At 45.6% G+C, this 20,297-nt stretch overlaps 1 protein-coding gene across 1 annotated transcript in view; it reads right to left on the reverse strand.

The window, feature by feature from the left end:
* The window catches only part of LOC311245561 (exocyst complex component 3-like protein), a 96,621-nt gene that overhangs the window by 15,855 nt on the left and 60,469 nt on the right, over positions 1–20,297 (reverse strand). Inside the window, exons 19-25 of the mRNA XM_084335455.1 lie at positions 19,755–19,984; positions 17,199–17,379; positions 15,661–15,788; positions 14,080–14,218; positions 11,452–11,535; positions 11,267–11,314; positions 9,272–9,361 (exon numbers count right to left, since the gene is read on the reverse strand). Coding sequence (XP_084191581.1) covers positions 9,272–9,361; positions 11,267–11,314; positions 11,452–11,535; positions 14,080–14,218; positions 15,661–15,788; positions 17,199–17,379; positions 19,755–19,984 — 900 coding nt within the window. The remainder of the gene's footprint in view (positions 1–9,271; positions 9,362–11,266; positions 11,315–11,451; positions 11,536–14,079; positions 14,219–15,660; positions 15,789–17,198; positions 17,380–19,754; positions 19,985–20,297) is intronic.

Below are 20,297 nucleotides of genomic sequence, written 5' to 3' on the forward strand. Positions count from 1 at the left end.
CTATTAGCCTCGCCACGGGTCGGGTGTAAGTCCGTCCTTGGACGAGCACTTCAGCTGCTCGGACCTTTCCATCGGCACCGGTGACCACTTTGCTTACGCGGCCAGCCGGCCACATAGCTCTGGGTAGTGACTGGTCGATGATCATGACGACTGTTCCTTCTGTCAAATTGTCTCTCTCTTTTACCCACTTCTGGCGGGTCTGTAGAGACGGTAGGTAGTGGAGTAGGAAGCTGTTCCAAAACTTGTCAGCCAGTACTTGACTGTACCTCCACATTCTTCGGCCGTTCGCTTCTTCAGGCCTGTACATTGTCTGTGGTAGCGCAGGGTCCAGCCGCCCCATCAAGAGGGTGTTGGGGGTGACTGGGTCGACATCTGCTACATCACTTGAGACGTAACCGAGGGGCTTTGAGTTCAATACTCCCTCGATCTCCGTGAGGACTGTCATTAGGACTTCTTCCGCCACAGTCTGGGCCCCAAGCACGGCGTCCAGGGCTGTCTTTATGGAACGTACTTCTCGTTCCCAGGTTCCACCGAAGTGAGGTGCGTTCGGGGGATTAAACTGGAAGTCAATCTGGGATGGAGCGAGGTGGGTCTTAAGTTCTGGGCCCATAGCTTGGAAGCTCTCTCTCAGCTCTCTTTCTCCGCCTTTGAAGTTTGTCCCGTGATCAGACAACAATGTAGACGGTTTTCCTTTCCGTGATGTGAATCTTCGGAAGGCCATAAGGAATGAGTCTGTGCTCATGGTTGGAAGGAGTTCGATATGTATCGCTCTGGTGGTCATGCATTTGAATACAATACCCCACCGCTTCTCGGTTCCTCTTCCTCTCTTTATATACAGCGGGCCAAAACAGTCCATACCGGTGGAGTGAAAGGGCTTGTCGCCGAGTCGGAGGCGACAGGGAGGTAGGTCAGCCATCCGGGGTATACTGGGCTGCGCGCGCCACTTACGGCAGTCTAGACAGGTTCGCTGGAAGCGCCGCACTGCTTCTCTCCCTTGCAGTATCCAATAACGACGTCTGATCTCCGCGAAGACTCTCTCTGCCCCTGCGTGGTGCACATCCTCGTCGTATTTCTTTATGATCAGCTCTGTGACCTTGTGTCGGCTGTTCAAGACTATCGGGTACTTAACGTCATCCGGTAGGTCTGGGGCTCTCCGCAGACGACCACCCACTCTGATGAGATTATGGGCGTCGCTCTTGGGGGCCAGGTGAAGCAGTCTGCTGTCTGATGGGACGGGCTTTGCTCCCTGTAGACAGGCTAGCTCATCGGGGAACGAGTCTCTCTGGGCTCGTTGTAGTAGAAGGAGTTCTGCTTCTTCGTAGTCAGCTGCTGAAATGTCAGTTGTGGGCTGAACCTCTGGGTGGTGCCACAGAAATGTCTTTAGCTGCGCACTCTCTAGGGTGAGGCAATCGTCTAGAACCGGGTCTGTGGGGACGAGTGTGTGTCAACCCACAGAACATAGGTTTCTTGTTCTCTGCCTCCTCTTTGCTCGCCTCCCGTGGGGTGGGTGTAGGCCACTCTTCTTCGGGGAGCTTGAGGAACTCTGGCCCGTCACTGTAAAGGTTGGGACGGGTGAGGTCATCCAGGGACATTCCCCGGGTGATGACGTCAGCTGGGTTGTGTTTGGTGTCCACATACCGCCAGCTGGTTACTTCTGTTAACTCTTGAATCTCGGTGACTCTGACTCCCACGAAGACCTTGTATCTGCACGAATCAGACCGGATCCATGTGAGTACGGTCGTGGAGTCTGACCACAAGATTGTTCTTTGCACCGGGATGGTGAGTTCACGTTGGATTAACGTGGTGAGCTGCGCTCCTGCTAGGGCTGCGCAGAGCTCTAGGCGCGGGATAGATTGTTGCTTGCGTGGGGCTATTCTTGAGCGAGCCAGGATGAAAGCAGTATGTATTTCTCCTCCCTCCTCTCGGGCACGCAAGTAAGCCACCGAACCGTAGGCTACTTCGGAGGCGTCGCTGAATACGTGCAGGTCGATCTTGCATGTCTCTGGCCTCACTGTGGGTGGGAAGTAGCTGCGGCGTATATTAACACCTGGGAGTGAGCGGAGTTCCGTCTCCCACTCTCTCCATGTGGATGCAAGGTGTTCGGGTATGGGATCGTCCCAGCCCTGGTCTTTGTCCCATAGCGCTCTTACAATCATCTTTGCCCTGGTGGTGTAAGGTAGAATACATCCCAACGGGTCATATTGTCTGGCGAGTGTTCTGTATACACTCCGTCTGGTGGTCGGTATTGCCGTCGACCTTCCCTGCTCCTTGATCAGGGGTTTGTGTCTATAATGGAGCGAGTCTGTTTTGAAGCGCCAGACTAGTCCTAGTGTCATTTCTTGGGCTTCTCCTGGGATGGTCGCCATCCAGGTCTCGCTGCTCGCTGGGGGGTCGCTGCTGGCCCGCTGCCGGAGATCAAAGCCGTCTTTGATCAGGGAGGCGCGGAGCAGCGCACGACGTCGCCAGTCAATTTTCTTTGTGTGTCCCGCTGTGATTCGCTTGTTAATCTCAGCGCGGTACACAGCTTCTTGAGCGGGGTCTTTGGCTAGGCGCCGCTCTGTGTTCAATAGATACCGCTCCGTCGCCTCTTTTGTAGCGTGGAAGGTGGGCATTCCCTCTCGCCTCAGGAGTGGAGTTGCGTATCTCATCACTCCGTTGACGTTGACTCTCTTTGTCCCGTGCTCGAGGAGGGCTATAGCGTAGATATCTTCCTTAGAACGAATGTCTTTCTTTTCGTTCTTAAAGGGCATTGTCTCTAGTGTCCATAGCCTCTCGACATGCTGCAGGAGTGTGGTGTCTCCTTCTGTCGCTCTGGAGTGGAGGCAGCTAGTGGCTGCTGTTCGGTTAAGAGACTTAGCGAGGGGGCCTTGTAATGTCCATCCTAGGCGGGTCTCGACTGCTGCAGGACAGCCTCTGGGTCCTGTGTGGACCCGGTCTATCGGGACTATGAGGTCTGCATGGTCGGAGCCTATCAGCAGGGTCGGGGTGGCACCGTCTATGAGCGGGATAGGTAGTTTGGCGCAGGTGCACATATTTCTCCATCAGCTTGGCGATGGGGTAGGTGTACTGCGATAGTCCTATTTCTTGGCTGGTGAAAGCATTAGTAATCCTGTACCGTCTCTCTGGCTGCCCGCTTGCTGCGATAGTGAAGGAGACATTCTCGCCCTTTATCGTCTTTAGATCTCTTCTTATTGTCCGAATCGTCATCTGATTCTCGCTCCCCCGCAGCCCCAGCTGGGCCGCAGCGGACGCGAGGAGAAGGGTCTTCTCTGACCCGTCGTCAAGGACGGCGTAAGTGTCCATGACCTTATCTTGGTAACTCAGTGTTACACGAACCACCTTTAAGAGCACCTGGGCGCCGCTGCTGCTAGCGGGGTCAATGTACATAACACTTGCCTTTGTGCTGTTGGATGGTGCAGGCTTTCTTTTGTTACTGTCGTGTAGGACATCCAGATGGGCTCCGTCACACCGACTACACCTCTTCTTTAGGCGGCACTCGGCTGCCATGTGACTGCGCGCACATCGGTAACAGCGCCTGTTGGACTTTATCCAGTGACTTGTTTCTTCAGCGGTCATCTTCTTGAACTGGTCACATTGTGACAACCAGTGTTCCTTCTCGCAGTACGGGCACACCATCTTCCACTTCTCTTTCGTCGAGGGGGTACTGTGGTTCTTGCTGCTCGGTACTGATTCTGATTGGTGCATGACAGTCACCGATCTTCGGCCATCGTTTACTCTCCTAGGTCCCTCTCTGGAGCTTGGCGTGCTCCGCACGAACGTATCCAGCCGTAGGCTGCTGACTTCTCTCGCCAGGAAGTCGGCTAAGTCCAGGAGGGATGGCTCGGGACCGTTAGGATCACGGTGGTCTCTTTGCCGCCTGAAGCGCTCCTGTCGGGCGGGCGGCAGCTTCTCTAAAATCCTCTCGACGTTCGAGTTTGCGTATAGTTCGTGCATACCCTTTTCTCGTTGCGCCCCCAGCATCCCTACCAGGGATTGTACTTTTATAGACAGGTCGTCTAGTGAGCGATTGTCTGTTGCTGGGGGTAGGCGGTCAATATGCCTTATCTCCTGTATTACGTAATCCCATATACGTCCATATCTCTGGTCCAGCGCTGCTAGAGCCGCGGTGTATGGGGTCATAGAGGTGGCATAGGCCAGCGCTATGTTGTGCGCTCGGGGCACTTTCAGGTGCTTCAATAATATTGCATACTTGTGGCGTTCATCAGCGACATCCACCATCATTGTCTCTAAGCACATCCGGAGCTCCGTGTACTGTGCTCGATTCTCATGGGTGAAGTCTGGAAACGTCGGTGTGCCAATGTATGACGCCATGGATGGCTGGCACATCGGTGAGCGTTGGAAGAGAGGCCTCCTGGGCGAGTCTCTTCTTACGCCTCTCGGTGGGCTGGTACTGGCAGGGTACCATGGCCCGCTGGTCCAGGTGCTATTCCTCGGGACTGGTCGTGCGTCATGCTCACCCGTGAGTCGAGTCGGGGGTCTGTAGCGCAGAGCCGCGGGGGTATAGCCTGGGCTGTACTGGACCTCCTGGTCCTGTGGAGTAATGTGCTGCTGTCGGCTTGACTCTCCTCTTCTCCCTCTTCTTCTTCTGCCAGGTCACCTAGATCCTGTAGTCGTCTATTTAGCCTCTCCGCGGTGTCCGCCGTTCCTTCCTTGTGGCTGGGTCTCACTTGGACCGGTCGGGGAAGGAGTTCGGAGGGGGGTGTAGACTCTCTCTGGTGGTCGAGTTCAAGGTCGCCTGCTCGGTTACGGGAGGGTGCCCTTGACGTGTGTCTTGACGAGGCTCTGGAACCCCTTGTGGAGGGAGGGGGTGTTGCCCTGGTGATCAGCTGCTCCATTAGCTGCGCTTGTAGTCTGTCGCGCTCGGCTTGTAGTCTGTCGCGCTCGCCTTGTAGTCTGTCGCGCTCGGCGTCGCGCTTGGTGAGATCTGCTTCTCTTTGGGCACCGGCAGCGGCACGCTGGGTGTCGGCCCGGTCTCTTGCCATATTCTCTTCCGTCTGAAGGCGTCTCAGCTCCAGACGTATGTGCTCTTCTTCGCTCCGTTGCTGCGCTTGGAGTTGTTCGCGCTCGCTAAGCGTCTGTGCTTGGAGTCGATCGCGTTCACCCTGAAGTCGATCGCGTTCACCCTGAAGTCGATCGCGTTCGGTAGAGGCTGTCAGGCTGGCGAAGAACGCCTGTGACAGCATCCTCTCCGCCTCGCTCGGGGAAGACGCTTGTAGAGGTGAGCCGCTCCTGGCTGTACTCGTTGGGGAGTCCTGGAGCTCTATCTCCTCGGCGCTCTCCTCATCTTGTTCCGTGCAGAGTTCCACCTCTGGAGGGTTGTCTTCCTCCCGGAGCTCTGGGGGGACTACTTCTTCGGTATTGGCGGGGGGTAAAGTCGTGTCAGTTCCCTCCTGGTCCCCACCGTGAGCTTGGTCAGTTACATTAGAACCCACTAGGGCCTCTGTGGTCGGGGTATCCTGGTTGATAGGGTCGGACATAATTTTACTTTCTACTTTTACTGCGTTTACTGTTTGTAGAAGGCTAGGTAGTTTACTGACAGCGTAATCCTCTAAGTACTGAGGTGGCTGTCGTCTACGTTGCGGGCGTTCTACTTTAGGAGGACCGTTTCGTGGAGTGTTCATCATAGGCCATTTCAATATTAATACCACTATATTAATATTACACTAATTACCCTCCGGCTCGAAGGACCAATTGTAACTGAGGGGTACAATTCCCTGACTGTATTGATAAGTATGGTATCATTAAACCACTACCGCTTTATGTACTTTAATTACTGGCCATACAGTACACGATATCTAGGTATGATGAACACTTTCCCACATATGAAATCAGGTCCACACAAAGGTAATAGTCAAATATTTAATATATAGCAAAGGGTACATATAATAGTTACTTATTACATTTATGATTTGAATTGAATGCTCTTGTAAGGCAAATGAGTATTCGTAGGCAAATCAACACTGAATGTCCAATCTCTGGTTACACAGGAAGCAAGTATACAACCTGGCTCTTAGGGAATTATAGCGATGGTCACTTAATGATTATAGCTGGATAATATACTGAAGGGGTCCCGCCGGTTGTAAGCCAGTAGGGGGGGTAGGAGAGCCGTCGGCTGTATCCCGTCTGGTCAACGATTTCTAGGGAGAGTCCAGGTACAGAACACAGTGCCCGTAGAACCTTGATCCGCAGATGAATACACTTGGGCTCTCTTGTAGACGATAGCTGTAGCTGTAGCTTTAGGTCCACAACGAAGAAGAAGCGAGGCGACCTCAGTCTGGTCTGAGCGCCGTCTCACCTTGGCTCCTCTCGGGGTAAATCCAACACTCACCGGTGTTGGCGATTATCCGCTCCACAAATCAAAGCACCAAAGCAAATAGATATTCCATGCCGTATAGGGCTCAGCAGTCGTCGGGGTAGGTAATCCAATGTGCAGGTCCACTCGTCCTCGCCCAGAACTCCTCGGATGAAAGCACCACGCGTGGTCTGCCCAACCTGGTTAAGACTCTAGATAACGCGAGGAAACGATGGGGGTGCTGCTCACCTTAAAACTCTAACCGAACGATGCACCATACATAATAGACTATTATTACTTAATAGAAATACGGTGCCAAACTCTGGCAATTCAGCTATTAATTCGCACGAGGTCTCACTGCTATTCTAAGGCCAAACAGGCCGTACTACACCGCACGCGGTATCGTGGGGTGAGGCTTCACGTCTTGTTACTTAGTTGGGTAGAAGGGTAAAGGACTAAGAGGAATTCTACATTTCTTGCGCCATATTTATATGCACGGTGGACAAGTAGTGCCGCTCTGCTTTCGGTAGCCGTATTCCTGCGCGGAGCTGAGGCTAGTAAGGGCATGTCTCGTCGGTACCTTTGAACTTGAACGCCAGGGGCTTGTCCCTGGCGCCTGGTCCTTTTGTCCAATAAGAGAATGAACTATTATGGGCTGTAGTAGAATAAAGGGATATTCCGTGTATATGTACAAGGAATATACAAGGGATATCAAACGATATACAAATACTATTAAATATATATCCATAAATAAATATATATATTCGGTTTAATCTGATCCTTCACAACACATATGGTGTGAGAGGAATGGTTCTTGAATGGTTGAGTAGTTATCTCCACAATAGGCAACAATATGTGCAGTTGGCAGATGTAAAATCTGAGCTCATGAAAATTGAATGTGGGGTACAGCAAAGTTCGGTTTTGGGGCCCAAACTCTTTCTTTTATATATTAATGATATTTGTGATGTTTCAAAACTATTACAGTTTGTCTTGTTTGCTCTGGAAATAATTTAAAGGAACTAGCTGAATATATTGTGTATGAAATGACGAAGCTAAAAAAAATTGTTTGATGTAAATAAGCTATCACGGAATCTGAAAAAAACGAAATTTATGATTTTTGGCAATCGAAAACTAGATAAAAATATAGTACTGACCATAGATGGAGTTGATATAGAGAGAGTTAATGAATTTCGGTTTTTTGGTGTAATTATGGATGATAAATTAACATGGAAATCTCACATAGCACACGTTAAAAAAAAGATGTCCAAGAGTATTTTTGTTATGAATAAAGTAAAGGATGATCTCAGTTAGATTATGAGGCAATGAGAACACTCTACTGTTCACTCATCTCACCTTATCTCAGTTATTGTGTTGAAGTATGGGGGAATACTTATGGGACCAATATAAAACCATTATATATACTACAGAAGAGGGCTGTAAGAATCACACATAAAGTGAATTATCGAGAACACACAAACACATTATTTATTAAACAGTGTTAATTATGTTTAGGGCAAGAAATAATACACTGCCAGAAAAACGACTAAATCTTTTTAATTTAGAAAGTGAGTTTAGTAGGAGAAAATAAAATTTTAAACATCAGTTTTCACGTACCACACTTAAACAGATGTGTCCTTCAGTTATTGGTGTAAAGTTGTGGAATTCTCTCCATAGCGAGCTTAAGGGATGTAATAGTGTTTGTCAATTCAAAAAGAATTATAAAAAAAAAAAAATTGTCAGTATGAAAGTCAAATGTGATCTGAATAGTGAGATATTTTCTTTTTTTTTCTTTCTTTTATTCTTATTCTTATTCTTATTCTTCTTATTATTATTATTATTATTATTATTATTATTATTATTATTATTATTATTATTATTATTATTATTATTATTATTATTATTATTATTATTATTATTATTATTATTATTTAATTTCATATTTAATATCAAAGTAAAATTTGTTTAGTTAAGACCAGGAATGTAGGGGTGTGTGTGAGAGAGTGTTATTCTGACTTTGTTATTAGTCCACCATTCATTAGTAGCTTATAGATTTCTCTACTGGTTAGATTGTATTATGACTTAGGGTTGAAATATATTGGTGACCATATCATTATTGGTCGGTATCAGTGATTTTCTTTTTTTCATACATCGTCATCGGTCTGATGAGCCAAACTGGGCAGATATATATCTGCAAATGTATATATTGGCTGGTGATAGTGGTTTCAATTATTGATTATTGATCGGTCCGATGAGCAAAACTGGGTCTAGCTGCCGTTCCATCAGATAGTATCGACGTTGGTATAACATTGGTTATCAGCCATAACAGAAATGTTGATATCGTTTATCAGTATCGTACAAAATGTTAATATAGGAGCATCCATAATCTGCTGCGTAAGCTACAAACAGAGCTGCTTTCAGTTTAGCTAATACAGTCCACGGTGCAAAAACAATCACCAAAAGCAGAGATACAGCGGTAGCTTTTATGGTGGCACGGTGGCGTAGTGGTTAACACTGTCGCCTCACCGCTAGAAGGTCATGGGTTCGATTCCCGCTTGGGGAGCATATATTCTCCCAGGTACCCAGGTGGGGTATCTCCCGGGCCTTTCTGTGTGGAGTTTGCATGTTCTCCCTGTGCTCACAAGGGTTTCCCCCACGCCGCAGCCCATGTCTTCTTCCGTCTGCCCTTGGGGGGTGAAGGACGATGTGATGGGTAAAGTGCAGAGACATTTCATCAGCGACCCAATGCATGCATGTGTGTGTTCATCTGCATGACAAATAAAGACTTCTTCTTTCTGTTCTCTAAGCCATCAGCCATCTAGTAGGAAGGTATGAGCTACAGAACATTGAAAGATGAGGCTTTTTGCCAAGCTATCAGATGATGGCTAGTGTCTGCAAACATTGTATACATTTAGTCAAATAACATTGAGGTACTTTTGTTCATTGCTTTGTGAAAATTACCTGTTCTCCTTCCAAGTCACTGCTGGTCAGTTGGTCAGGTCTGCCCTCCAGAATGTGAACTCCTCCCTTCATGGAGTTAGCATCCAACACCTGCAGAATGGATTTACACAGTCAGCCCTGCTGCTCTGACGCAGCGTCAAGTAGCTTTTCTACTGCTGTTCTGACCCACACACTACTGCACACACATCCACATGTACACACTCACTTTAAACAAACACTCACCTTATGTTAACACACTGTTTGCCACGGACGCTTTTTGTCGTTAGTTCATGCCGATCTTTGAGTGCCCCCGACGCTATATAGCGTCCGTTTGTCGTTTTTTATTATTATTATTGGCGATTGGAATTCATATTTCATCAATCGAGCCTCGGGTTAGTGCTGCAGAGTCTCTCTGAGCTCAATTGGGAAGATACCGCCCCCTATCGTCTCTCCCTGTGGTACTGCACCCCATTACTTTACACACTTGCAGTTTGCTCATTTAACTTTTGCGTCAAGCCAACTGAAGAGACCAAGTGATCGCCGGCCATCAGAACAGCGTGGATTATGTATTTACAGTACCAACACTGTAATCAATAAGCGTGATCGATATTTGGAATGGCGATCAGGAATTGGAATAATCTTTTTGGATAACATCTGATCTCAGGTAAGGAATTTATTTTACCAGTCTTAGGATAATCAGAGCTGTGTTCACAGAGATATAAGCTTTTGCCCTATGCGTGTGTGTGCACGGTGATCGCTGATGAGGAAATGAGAATATATTTTTCAGCCCGCCTCTATAGCGTGCATAAGTACACATATACTATCGATAATCTAGCGTTTATTTGAAAACAATTCATAAATAGGCCAAAAAATGTCAACGTTTTTGTGTATGCTAGAATATACTGCTGCTCTGACCCGGCGTCAAGTAGCTTTTCTACTGCTGTTCTGACCTCTGATCCAGCGTCAAGTAGCTTTTCTACTGCTGCTCTGACCTCTGACCCAGCGTCAAGTAGCTTTTCTACTGCTGCTCTGACCCGGCGTCAAGTAGCTTTTCTACTGCTGTTCTGACCTCTGATCCAGCGTCAAGTAGCTTTTCTACTGCTGCTCTGACCTCTGATCCAGCGTCAAGTAGCTTTTCTACTGCTGCTCTGACCCAGCGTCAAGTAGCTTTTCTACCGCTGTTCTGACCTCTGACCCAGCGTCAAGTAGCTTTTCTACTGCTGTTCTGACCCAGCATCAAGTAGCTTTTCTACCGCTGTTCTGACCTCTGACCCAGCGTCAAGTAGCTTTTCTACTGCTGTTCTGACCCAGCATGAAGTCGCTTTTCTACTGCTGCTCTAAACCGGCGTGAAGTAGCTTTTCATTCCTGACTTTTCCAGTTGGCACCTACTGTATGTATTAAGGAAATTACGGCTATATTGAGTGACTTTTTATAAAAAGTATTTGATGGTACACAGTGGTGGAAGAAGTACACAGTTCCTTTACTTAAGTAAAAGTAGAAATACTCAGACAAATGAGTACTCTGGTAAAAGTGCTCCATTCAAATTCTACCTAAGTAAAAGTAGAGAAGTATTTTCTATTGAATGTACTTAAGTATCTAAAGTAAAAGTACACATTCTACATGACGTTTGTGTATCCATTGACCTCTATAGGTTATGTTAAAGTGGTACGTGGTCCAGTTATGCTGCTCTGATTACGTCCTCTTGAAGTTGACGGGCTTCAAATGTGAAAGTATATACTCTTCATACATTTCTTATTTTGTATATATTATGTTTTCTATGCAAAATCCTTTTCTTCAAAGTAACTAGTAACTGATGGGTTCAGATAAATGTAGTGGAGTAAAAAAGTACAATATTACCCTTGAAATGTAGTGGAGTAAAAGTATAAAGTTCTCTAAAATGAAAATACTCTAAGTACAAAGTAGCTCGAAATTGTACTTAAGTACAGTACTTGAGTAAAAATACATAGTTACTTTCCACCACTGATGGTACAGTAGGTTACATTGGGACAAATTACCTGTTCAATAACCTGCTTAGACATTCTGGAACTTTCCACACTGAAAACCTAAAGGGATTAAGAGAGGCAGCGCTTAGTGTCTGGCTATAATGGAGGACATTGACGAAAAAATAAATGTCACTGTAATAATAATAATACATTTCTTGAAATTAAATAAAAAGAGCAAAGGGAAGTTTGTGGGCTACCTTCTTGGCTCCCAGCATACGAGCAAAGACAGGCAGCAGGCTTCCATCACTGACCGACAGACAGACACTGTCTGCTTTCAGAACCTGGAATTGAGAGTCACCTGTGAGCAGGATGGAACCACATCTATATCCAGTAACACTGCTACATACACTTTGTACAAGTGGTCGACCGATATGGGGTTTTCAATGGCCAATACTGATATTTAGAGAGCAGGGCCGATATAAGGACTTTTTATTTAGTTTTTTCCAAACAATTTAATAATAACAATTAAGACACAAATTGCTGAACTTACCGTACTTTTCGGACTATAAGCCGCGGCTTTTCCCCCCATTTTTCGACCCTGCGGCTTATATAACGGTGCGGCTTATATGCAGTGATGCCGGTAACGCGTTATTGTAATCTGATTACTTTCCCCCGAAAATAGTAATCTAATGCGTTAATCTTTAAAAGCCAGTAATCTGATTGCAGTTACTTGTCCAAGTGGCTGTGCGTTACTATTTCGTTACTATCTCATCATAAATTCATAATGCAGGCGGAATGCAGTATTTTATTTCGTTTTCGACAGTCAAAAATACATGTTGAGCTGTTTTTCTTATTTGGGAGTGACGTAGTGTGGCAGTGAAAGGGTTACACAAGAATGTGTCCCGCGGCGTGACTGGACACTCTGTCTGTGAGTGACTCTGCTTTGGTACAATCACATTCCCCATCCACAGTCTGCGAATCAGAGGCAGAGTAGGGCGGGTCTTCACAGCACGTCATGTGACATATGCGCCAATCGTGTGACAGCAGGGCTCCGTTGCATTCGTCTGAGAATTCCACCCCAAAACGCTTGTCTAAACGCAAAATTAAAAGTGAAACCGCAAGAAATTGCGGTTTCTGTTCAGACTTCCACCCCAAAACGCTCGTCTATGCATATGCGGAGGAAACAAAATACTGTCTACCGCTAAAAACAGCACATCCAATTGCATTGAAAGCATCTGGAATCACAACACTAGCCAACGCTTCGACTAGGTACAGGAGGACTCGGAGGCCAGCCAAACAGCAAAAGAGAGAGATTGTTTCTTTCCCTTTTGATTAATGTATATTTGATGGTGGCAGAGCAAAAGCTCTTATTTGCCAGATTTACAGTTAATTTACATGTTAAAGAGAGACTGATTGTATGTTTATAGAGAGACATTTATAAAAACAATTTAATAGTTACAGTTGATATAATTGAATAGTTCAGCCTGCATTTGTTAGATGTGAATGGATACACTGGTTTTGTAAAACCACTGGCTGGCTGCTCTAATGCTGTGAGCATCATAGACTGTTGCTTTACCATACTTGATGGTACAGAAGCTGAAGCACTAGTTTAACAATTTACGTTATGTGCAGAGAAACAAGTTAAAAACAATTTATGCACTTTCAATAAAGCGTTTAAAAAAAAAACTGTTGGGGGAACGACGACGACTTCGTAACCTAGTTACTTTCAAAGTAACTAAGTTACTCTGATAATCAAGTAATCAGTAAAGTAACTTGGATTACTTTTTAAAGGAGTAATCAGTAATCGGATTACTTTTACAAGTAATCTGTGGCATCACTGCTTATATGCGACTCGACGTGACCAAACCCGAAAATGTAAAAATCTAAATATTGCTTTTTTGACTGCATTGAAATGTTATTTATCTGTTCCCTTATTTGCTAAACTTAATACAACTTGTAAATGAGTTAATTCTTGTTATTTGTCCGACAGTATTGTGTCCCAATGCTAATTACATATGGTAATTAAACATTAAAACACCTGCGGCTTATAGTCCAGTGCGGCTTATATATGTACACATCATTCAATTTAGCTGCTGCGGCTTATAGTCAGGTGCGGCTTATAGTGCGAAAAGTACGGTAAGTTCACTAATATTAGCTATACTAGCTAGCTAGCTTAGCTGGTTGGGGTTGCCAACATTACAATTGTACTTGGAATTGGATATGAAATATGGTAGTATTTTTCCCCTTCAAAATATCTGAACTTTTGAGTATTTAGCTGCTTTCCGGGTAAGTAATGTCGGCAAGCAGAAATGGGAAATTGGCAGATATTTTTTAAAACAGACAATATTGGCAAACCGATATATTGGTCAATCACTACTGTTAGCTATCCTCTTACACTACTTTGTACTATTGTTAGTTATCCTCTATGCCGTCACTTACACTACTTTGTACTGTTGTTAGTTATCCTCTTATAATATTTCAAAGCAAAAAAGAAAAAGAAAAAAAATTATGAAAATGCCCCCGTGTGCCTATGCGGGCACGCGTGCCTAGGGTTGCCTACCCCTGCTCTATGCCGTCACTTACACTACTTTGTACTAATGTTAGTTATCCTCTATGCCGTCACTTACACTACTTTGTACTAATGTTAGTTATCCTCTATGATGCCGTCACTTACACTACTTTGTACTAATGTTAGTTATCCTCTATGCCATCACTTACACTACTTTGTACTATTGTTAGTTATCCTTTCTCCCGTCACTTACACTACTTATCCTTTCTCCCGTCACTTACACTACTTTGTACTAATGTTAGTTATCCTCTATGCCGTCACTTACACTACTTTGTAGTTTGTACTATTGTTAGTTATCCTCTCTCCCGTCACTTACACTGCGCAGTGCGCTGACGTAGCTCTCTGTGCGCTGGGAGTCGTTGAGCTCTCCGAAGCGTGGCCGCGTCCACACCAAGTGGGCCTGGCAGGTGCAACACGGTCGACAGGGAGGAGCCTCGGACTCGGTGTTCTGTTGACTGATTAACACCCAGATGGTCACAGACATGCTTTGCAAGATGACATGTGCACTTTCTTATCATCGCAGGATCTTTAGACACAGAACTCCCAACGTATTTCTGATCTGTGTTCCTGCTTCTTCTTTTGTGTCTGAAAACACATCCCTGTAAAGCTAGTACTCACATGTACTGCAATAATAATCATACAGTACTTAAATACCTGTCTGACTGTAGGCTGGAGTATCTGAGTGTAAGCTGGAGTACCTGTCTGACTGTAGGCTGGAGTACCTGACTGTAGGCTGGAGTACCTGTCTGACTGTAGGCTGGAGTATCTGACTGTAGGCTGGAGTACCTGTCTGGCTGTAGGCTGGAGTACCTGTCTGACTGTAGGCTGGAGTACCTGTCTGACTGTAGGCTGGAGTATCTGACTGTAGGCTGGAGTACCTGTCTGACTGTAGGCTGGAGTATCTGACTGTAGGCTGGAGTACCTGTCTGACTGTAGGCTGGAGTACCTGTCTGACTGTAGGCTGGAGTACCTGTCTGACTGTAGGCTGGAGTACCTGTCTGACTGTAGGCTGGAGTACCTGTCTGACTGTAGGCTGTAGTATCTGACTGTAGGCTGGAGTACCTGTCTGACTGTAGGCTGGAGTATCTGACTGTAGGCTGGAGTACCTGTCTGACTGTAGGCTGGAGTACCTGTCTGACTGTAGGCTGGAGTACCTGTCTGACTGTAGGCTGGAGTACCTGTCTGACTGTAGGCTGAAGTATCTGAGTGTAGGCTGGAGTACCTGTCTGACTGTAGGCTGGAGTACCTGTCTGACTGTAGGCTGGAGTACCTGTCTGAGTGTATGCTGGAGTACCTGTCTGACTGTAGGCTGGAGTACCGGTCTGACTGTAGGCTGGAGTACCTGTCTGACTGTAGGCTGGAGTACCTGTCTGACTGTAGGCTGGAGTACAGGTCTGACTGTAGGCTGGAGTACCTGTCTGACTGTAGGCTGGAGTACCTGTCTGACTGTAGGCTGGAGTACAGGTCTGACTGTAGGCTGGAGTACCTGTCTGACTGTAGGCTGGAGTACAGGTCTGACTGTAGGCTGGAGTACCTGTCTGACTGTAGGCTGGAGTACCTGTCTGACTGTAGGCTGGAGTACCCGTCTGACTGTAGGCTGGAGTACCTGTCTGACTGTAGGCTGGAGTACCCGTCTGACTGTAGGCTGGAGTACCTGTCTGACTGTAGGCTGGAGTACCTGTCTGACTCTAACGCACATATAGACTAGGCATTTACAGCTGTTCCAATGTAAATGTGCCTTCCTCCATGCGCTTTCGCCCACTCTGAAGTCGGACTCGGTGTGGATGGCCATTGGCCACGTGCGCTGTTCTCGCACGAAACCAGCGAGTGCTTGCGCCTGCGCCTGGTGGGTTTTGTGCGTACGTCTGAGTACCTGTCTGACTGTAGGCTGGAGTACCTGTCTGACTGTAGGCTGTACCACAGGCTGTAGTCATCATGGCAGACTGTAAGATTAAGCTCCTCCCCCTCTGCCACTCTCCTCTCAGCAGGCAGGAAGTACACACTCTGCATCCAGTGGTCACGCCACTGAAAACACATCAGGAAGAACTGGGTTAGTGCAGTCAAAGTATCAGTATTACGTACTGTAAAGTACATTCAAAGTATCAGTATTACGTACTGTAAAGTGCAGTCAAAGTATCAGTATTACGTACTGTAAAGTGCAGTCAAAGTATCAATATTAGTATGAAGTACTGTAAAGCTCATCTCCCTTGTACTTTAAAAAGTATAAATGTTATTCAGAAGTAATCCGTTCATGAACTTAGTGAACATTCTTAGTTAGTACATTCTCCTTCATGCCACTGGAAACAGACACAAACTGAATAAACAAAACTACATTAATACTACAGTGCTACATTACTTGTGCCAAAACATTATAAAATCAATACCTATAGTAAGCATTTAAAGACAAATGTTACTTAAATCTTGCTGTTGTTGATATTTTGTGTTCAGCACACATGAGCTAAGATCTAAGTCTAACAAATAAATGCTGTTCAGAAATAATTGATTCCTTAATTTATTATAGCAGGGCAAGATATTGATATTAATTGTTTATCATATATCAGTGTCATCATATTAGAGTTTTTCTTTTTACATTATGGATAATGATGCAACATTTTGTTGTCTAAATTAATGATACAAAGTAAACATGGAGTCAGATTTCTCACAAAACGACTTCTAAAACATCTGCGTTTCATTGTGATACTGCATCACCCATTACCCCGCATGGACATGGATCTGTTTATCCAACAAGTGATGGTTCATATCCAAGCACATATCGTGACGTATACAGATATCAAAGCTTATTTACCAAAATCGCTCCTAATCACTCGATTCTGAACGGATTCTTACGAAATTTGGACATGTAGTACATAAGACTTCAGGCTATGGACTATGCCCTAGCAATATGGTTTGTTTTACCCATATCACACAGCCCTGTATCAAAATATGTATTCCTATTAGGGATGGGACTTTCTAGCAAAAGTGCTATTTGAAAATTCGTGTTTCTTAAGATCGAATATTCGAATATAGTTATTTTCTGTTTCAGTTTAAATTCAGTAAAAAATTTCAGTTTCAGTTCAATTCAGTTATTCTTTTTAATAGAATGGATAATTAAAATCAAAGGGTATTGCACATAAATAGGCACTTCTATCAACCGGTTTTAATAAACAAACAGAAACAGTAGCATGTGCATCTTTTAGATCAATTAGGCTGTCTCTAAAAGGAAAAAAGGAATGAAATAATAATGGTTTGCTAAAAATATATATATATTAAAAAAAATATATATATATATATATATTATATGTTTTATTTTTTCGATTTTCTGCTAGGAAAATCGAATGTAGATATATTCGAATTTTCGATCCCATCCCTAATTCCTATCCTGACTTGACGAGACAAGCTTTATGCAGAGCTAAAAGCACAACACCAGAGTCTTACTGGGGCGGCCTCGGGTTCTGGGTAGGTCCAGCTGGGGGCCATGGAGCAGACGATGGTTCCACCGGGGTCCATGTCCATGTCCCACCAGGACAGGACCACCTGGGCCCGCCCGCTGGACTGGGCCGCAAACGGGGACGAGTAGGACCGGGAAGCGCTGCTCACCGGCTTACTGAAGTCCACACTGAGAGACAAGTCGAGACAAAAGAGACGCAGGAGAGAAGACAAAGAAAAAGGTCCAATGACCAGTGTTTGATAGAACAGTGCATCTCCCCCCTGACTCCTGGCCCATAATTCATTGCATCTCCAATGCATTCCAATGGTTTCTCTCTCTCTGCATGTTTTCGATATACAGTATATAGCTGCTTTCTACCTCCATCTACCGGCTCTCTCTCTCCTTGTTTTCTGTATCTCTATCTGATTTCCATCTCTCTCTACATGATCTCTCTCTCTCTCTGCACGTTTTCTATAAATCTAGCCTCTCCCTCCCTCTGCACGTTTTCTATATATCTAGCTCGCTGTGATGGCCAAGATTGCAGTGACTGTTCTACCCCCACATTGGTTATGTGCACCACTGAGATCATGGCTCAGCTTCATAACGCCCTCTGTCTGACCTGCAGCGTCGAACCATACCTGCTCTGCCTTGACCTATTCTGAGTGGTTTCTCCTGCCCCCCCCGGGGAATATGGCCCTGAGCCATAGGCTTGTATCCCATCCTGTTTACATATGCTTGCAGTTGTTCTTCTTAGTTCTATTTATTACCTAATTTCACAATTCTCTTATATACTCTGATTCTATTCACATACCGTAATTCCTCTAATAGTAACCCCGGCTTGTATTTGTTTCAACTGTAGCGGATACCAGGCTTGTATTAGGAGGAGGCATGTATAAGAGAGAGGCCTATATTTCTAATTTTCAAACAGATCATAATGAATAAATCAACATTTTGTGTCAGTTTGAACCCAGTAAAATGTACTGGGTTCATTTATTGAAACCAAGTACTGTATGAAATACGGTAGTAAACAGTGCAATTACAGGTGGTCAAAAAAAGTTAAATAAATTAAAATAGTGCAATCACAATACTGGTATAATAATAATAATAATAACTTCGTTTTATACAATTCTGAGGTAGGCTTACTCTCTTGGTAAACATTAACACCATATAGTATTTACTGCACAGCCAGGCCAGCATATAACAATAACAAAATATATTGCCTATGGTAAATCCGTTGAGGGAAATACCATAATTCCTCTAATATACATGAAACCCGGCTTGTATTAGGAGGCCGGCTTATAATTGCTTAGCTCAACAGCGCACCCGGTCATTAATAGAGACCCGGTTTTTAATTGAATACCGGTTACTATTAGAGGAATTAGGGTATATGCTTACTACATGTATCTGTTCTATTCACATATGCTTACTACATGTATCTATTGCTATGTCTGCCCATCACAAACACGCAAACGGTCTAAAGCCTGTCCCCCTGTGAGTGGATGTCTCGTGGTGATGACCGGAGTGGTGGGCGTCCCGTGGTGATGACCGGAGTGGTGGACGTCCCGTGGTGATGGCTGGATGCAATCCTCATACCTCAAATGGATCCGCCATTAGCTCCATTTTATTTTTTATTATTATCTTTTCCCCCCTCCTTTTTCTGCTAAAAAAAATAAAAATGTTATCCCAATGTTAGTCGTTATGCCAATTCCCAATCCCCTTCCTGGTCGTTGCACACTTACCCCCCCCTACCGTCAGTCTGGGAGGGCGGAGACTATCACATGCTTCCTCCGACACATGTGTAGCCAGCCCACCGCTTCTTTTCACCTGGCAGCGTGGACTCTCACTGGAGGAGTGTAACGTGTGGAAGGATCACACTACCTCGCCCAGATCCTTCCCTCGCTGTGCAGGCGCCCCGGCCACCCAGCTCTATTCTATTTTCAATCTTTCAAAATGTTCTTATGTACCCCAGTTGCTATGTACATATTTGTGTTTTATTACACGTATATGTACATACATACATTACATACCAACTGTTTCGCCTGTTTTATTCTCCACCCATTGATCATCCATAGCAACACTACTATCACCGACATCTAAGAAGGAAGATCCCCCCATTGAACAGTCCTTTTAAGGTTTCTCTCCTCCACATTGCCTGTGGTGCTTTTTTCCTATTGCTAGGTTTTTAGTGAGTTTTTCCTTACCTTCGTGTGGGGTATGTCTGGGAGTGTTGCATTTATTTATTTAACATTTTATTTTGGATTTCATGGTCTTTTTTGTTTTGGTCTTGATTTATTGTGATGTTTCTTCTTGACTTGTATAAATAAGACGTGTCCGGCCCATGGGGACATTAACATGTGTTGTCGGGCCTTACAAATACATTTGATTTGATTCCCTCTCTCCCTCCTCCTCTCTCTCCCCCCCCTCTATCCCCCGCCCCTCTCCCTATCTCTCTCTCCCTCCCCCCCCTCTCTCTCCCCCCTCTCTCTCTCTCTCCCTAGCTCTCTCCCTCCCTTCCCCCCTCCCCCCCTCTCTCTCTCTTTCTCTCCCCCTCCCCTCTCTCTCACCTGAACATGGTGCAGAGGGGCCCCAGGGGGGTGAAGCTGTGAGGGGGCACCTGGCTCAGCTGGATGTCGCAGACAGAGTGTGCTCCGGCGCAGCGGGCCACAGCGGGGGGGGGTAGGAGCCGGGCCCCCTCCACCTGCGCGGGCTGCAGCTGGGACCAGCTCCACAGCAGCTCCGACTCCACCAGCTGGGCGTAGACCGTGGCCCGGTGTGGCACCGCCTCGCACCCGTCCTGAGGGAGGGAGGAGGGGGAGACGCGGGGCGAGTGAAGCCCACGACAACCTGGTTCAACAGGCTCAGCGCTGATGTTTGGGAAATGGTAAACGGTGGGTTCCACACAGACATTGCAAAATGAAATTCAAGGTCTTTTAAGTACTTTTCCAAGCACTATTTTTCATTTTCAAGGATGTCACTCCCTTCGAGATACAATTCACTTTTAAATGCTGTTTTTCTAAGCATCTTCTTGGCCTGCTTGCCAGGTAGAGCAAAGCAGTTGGAGCGCGTGAGACAATGACTCGTCAGATTTTATTAAAACAGAACCAAAA

Source organism: Notolepis coatsorum, assembly GCF_963971535.1.
Source record: "Notolepis coatsorum genome assembly, chromosome: 18".
In the NCBI taxonomy this organism is placed as follows: Eukaryota; Metazoa; Chordata; class Actinopteri; order Aulopiformes; family Paralepididae; genus Notolepis; species Notolepis coatsorum.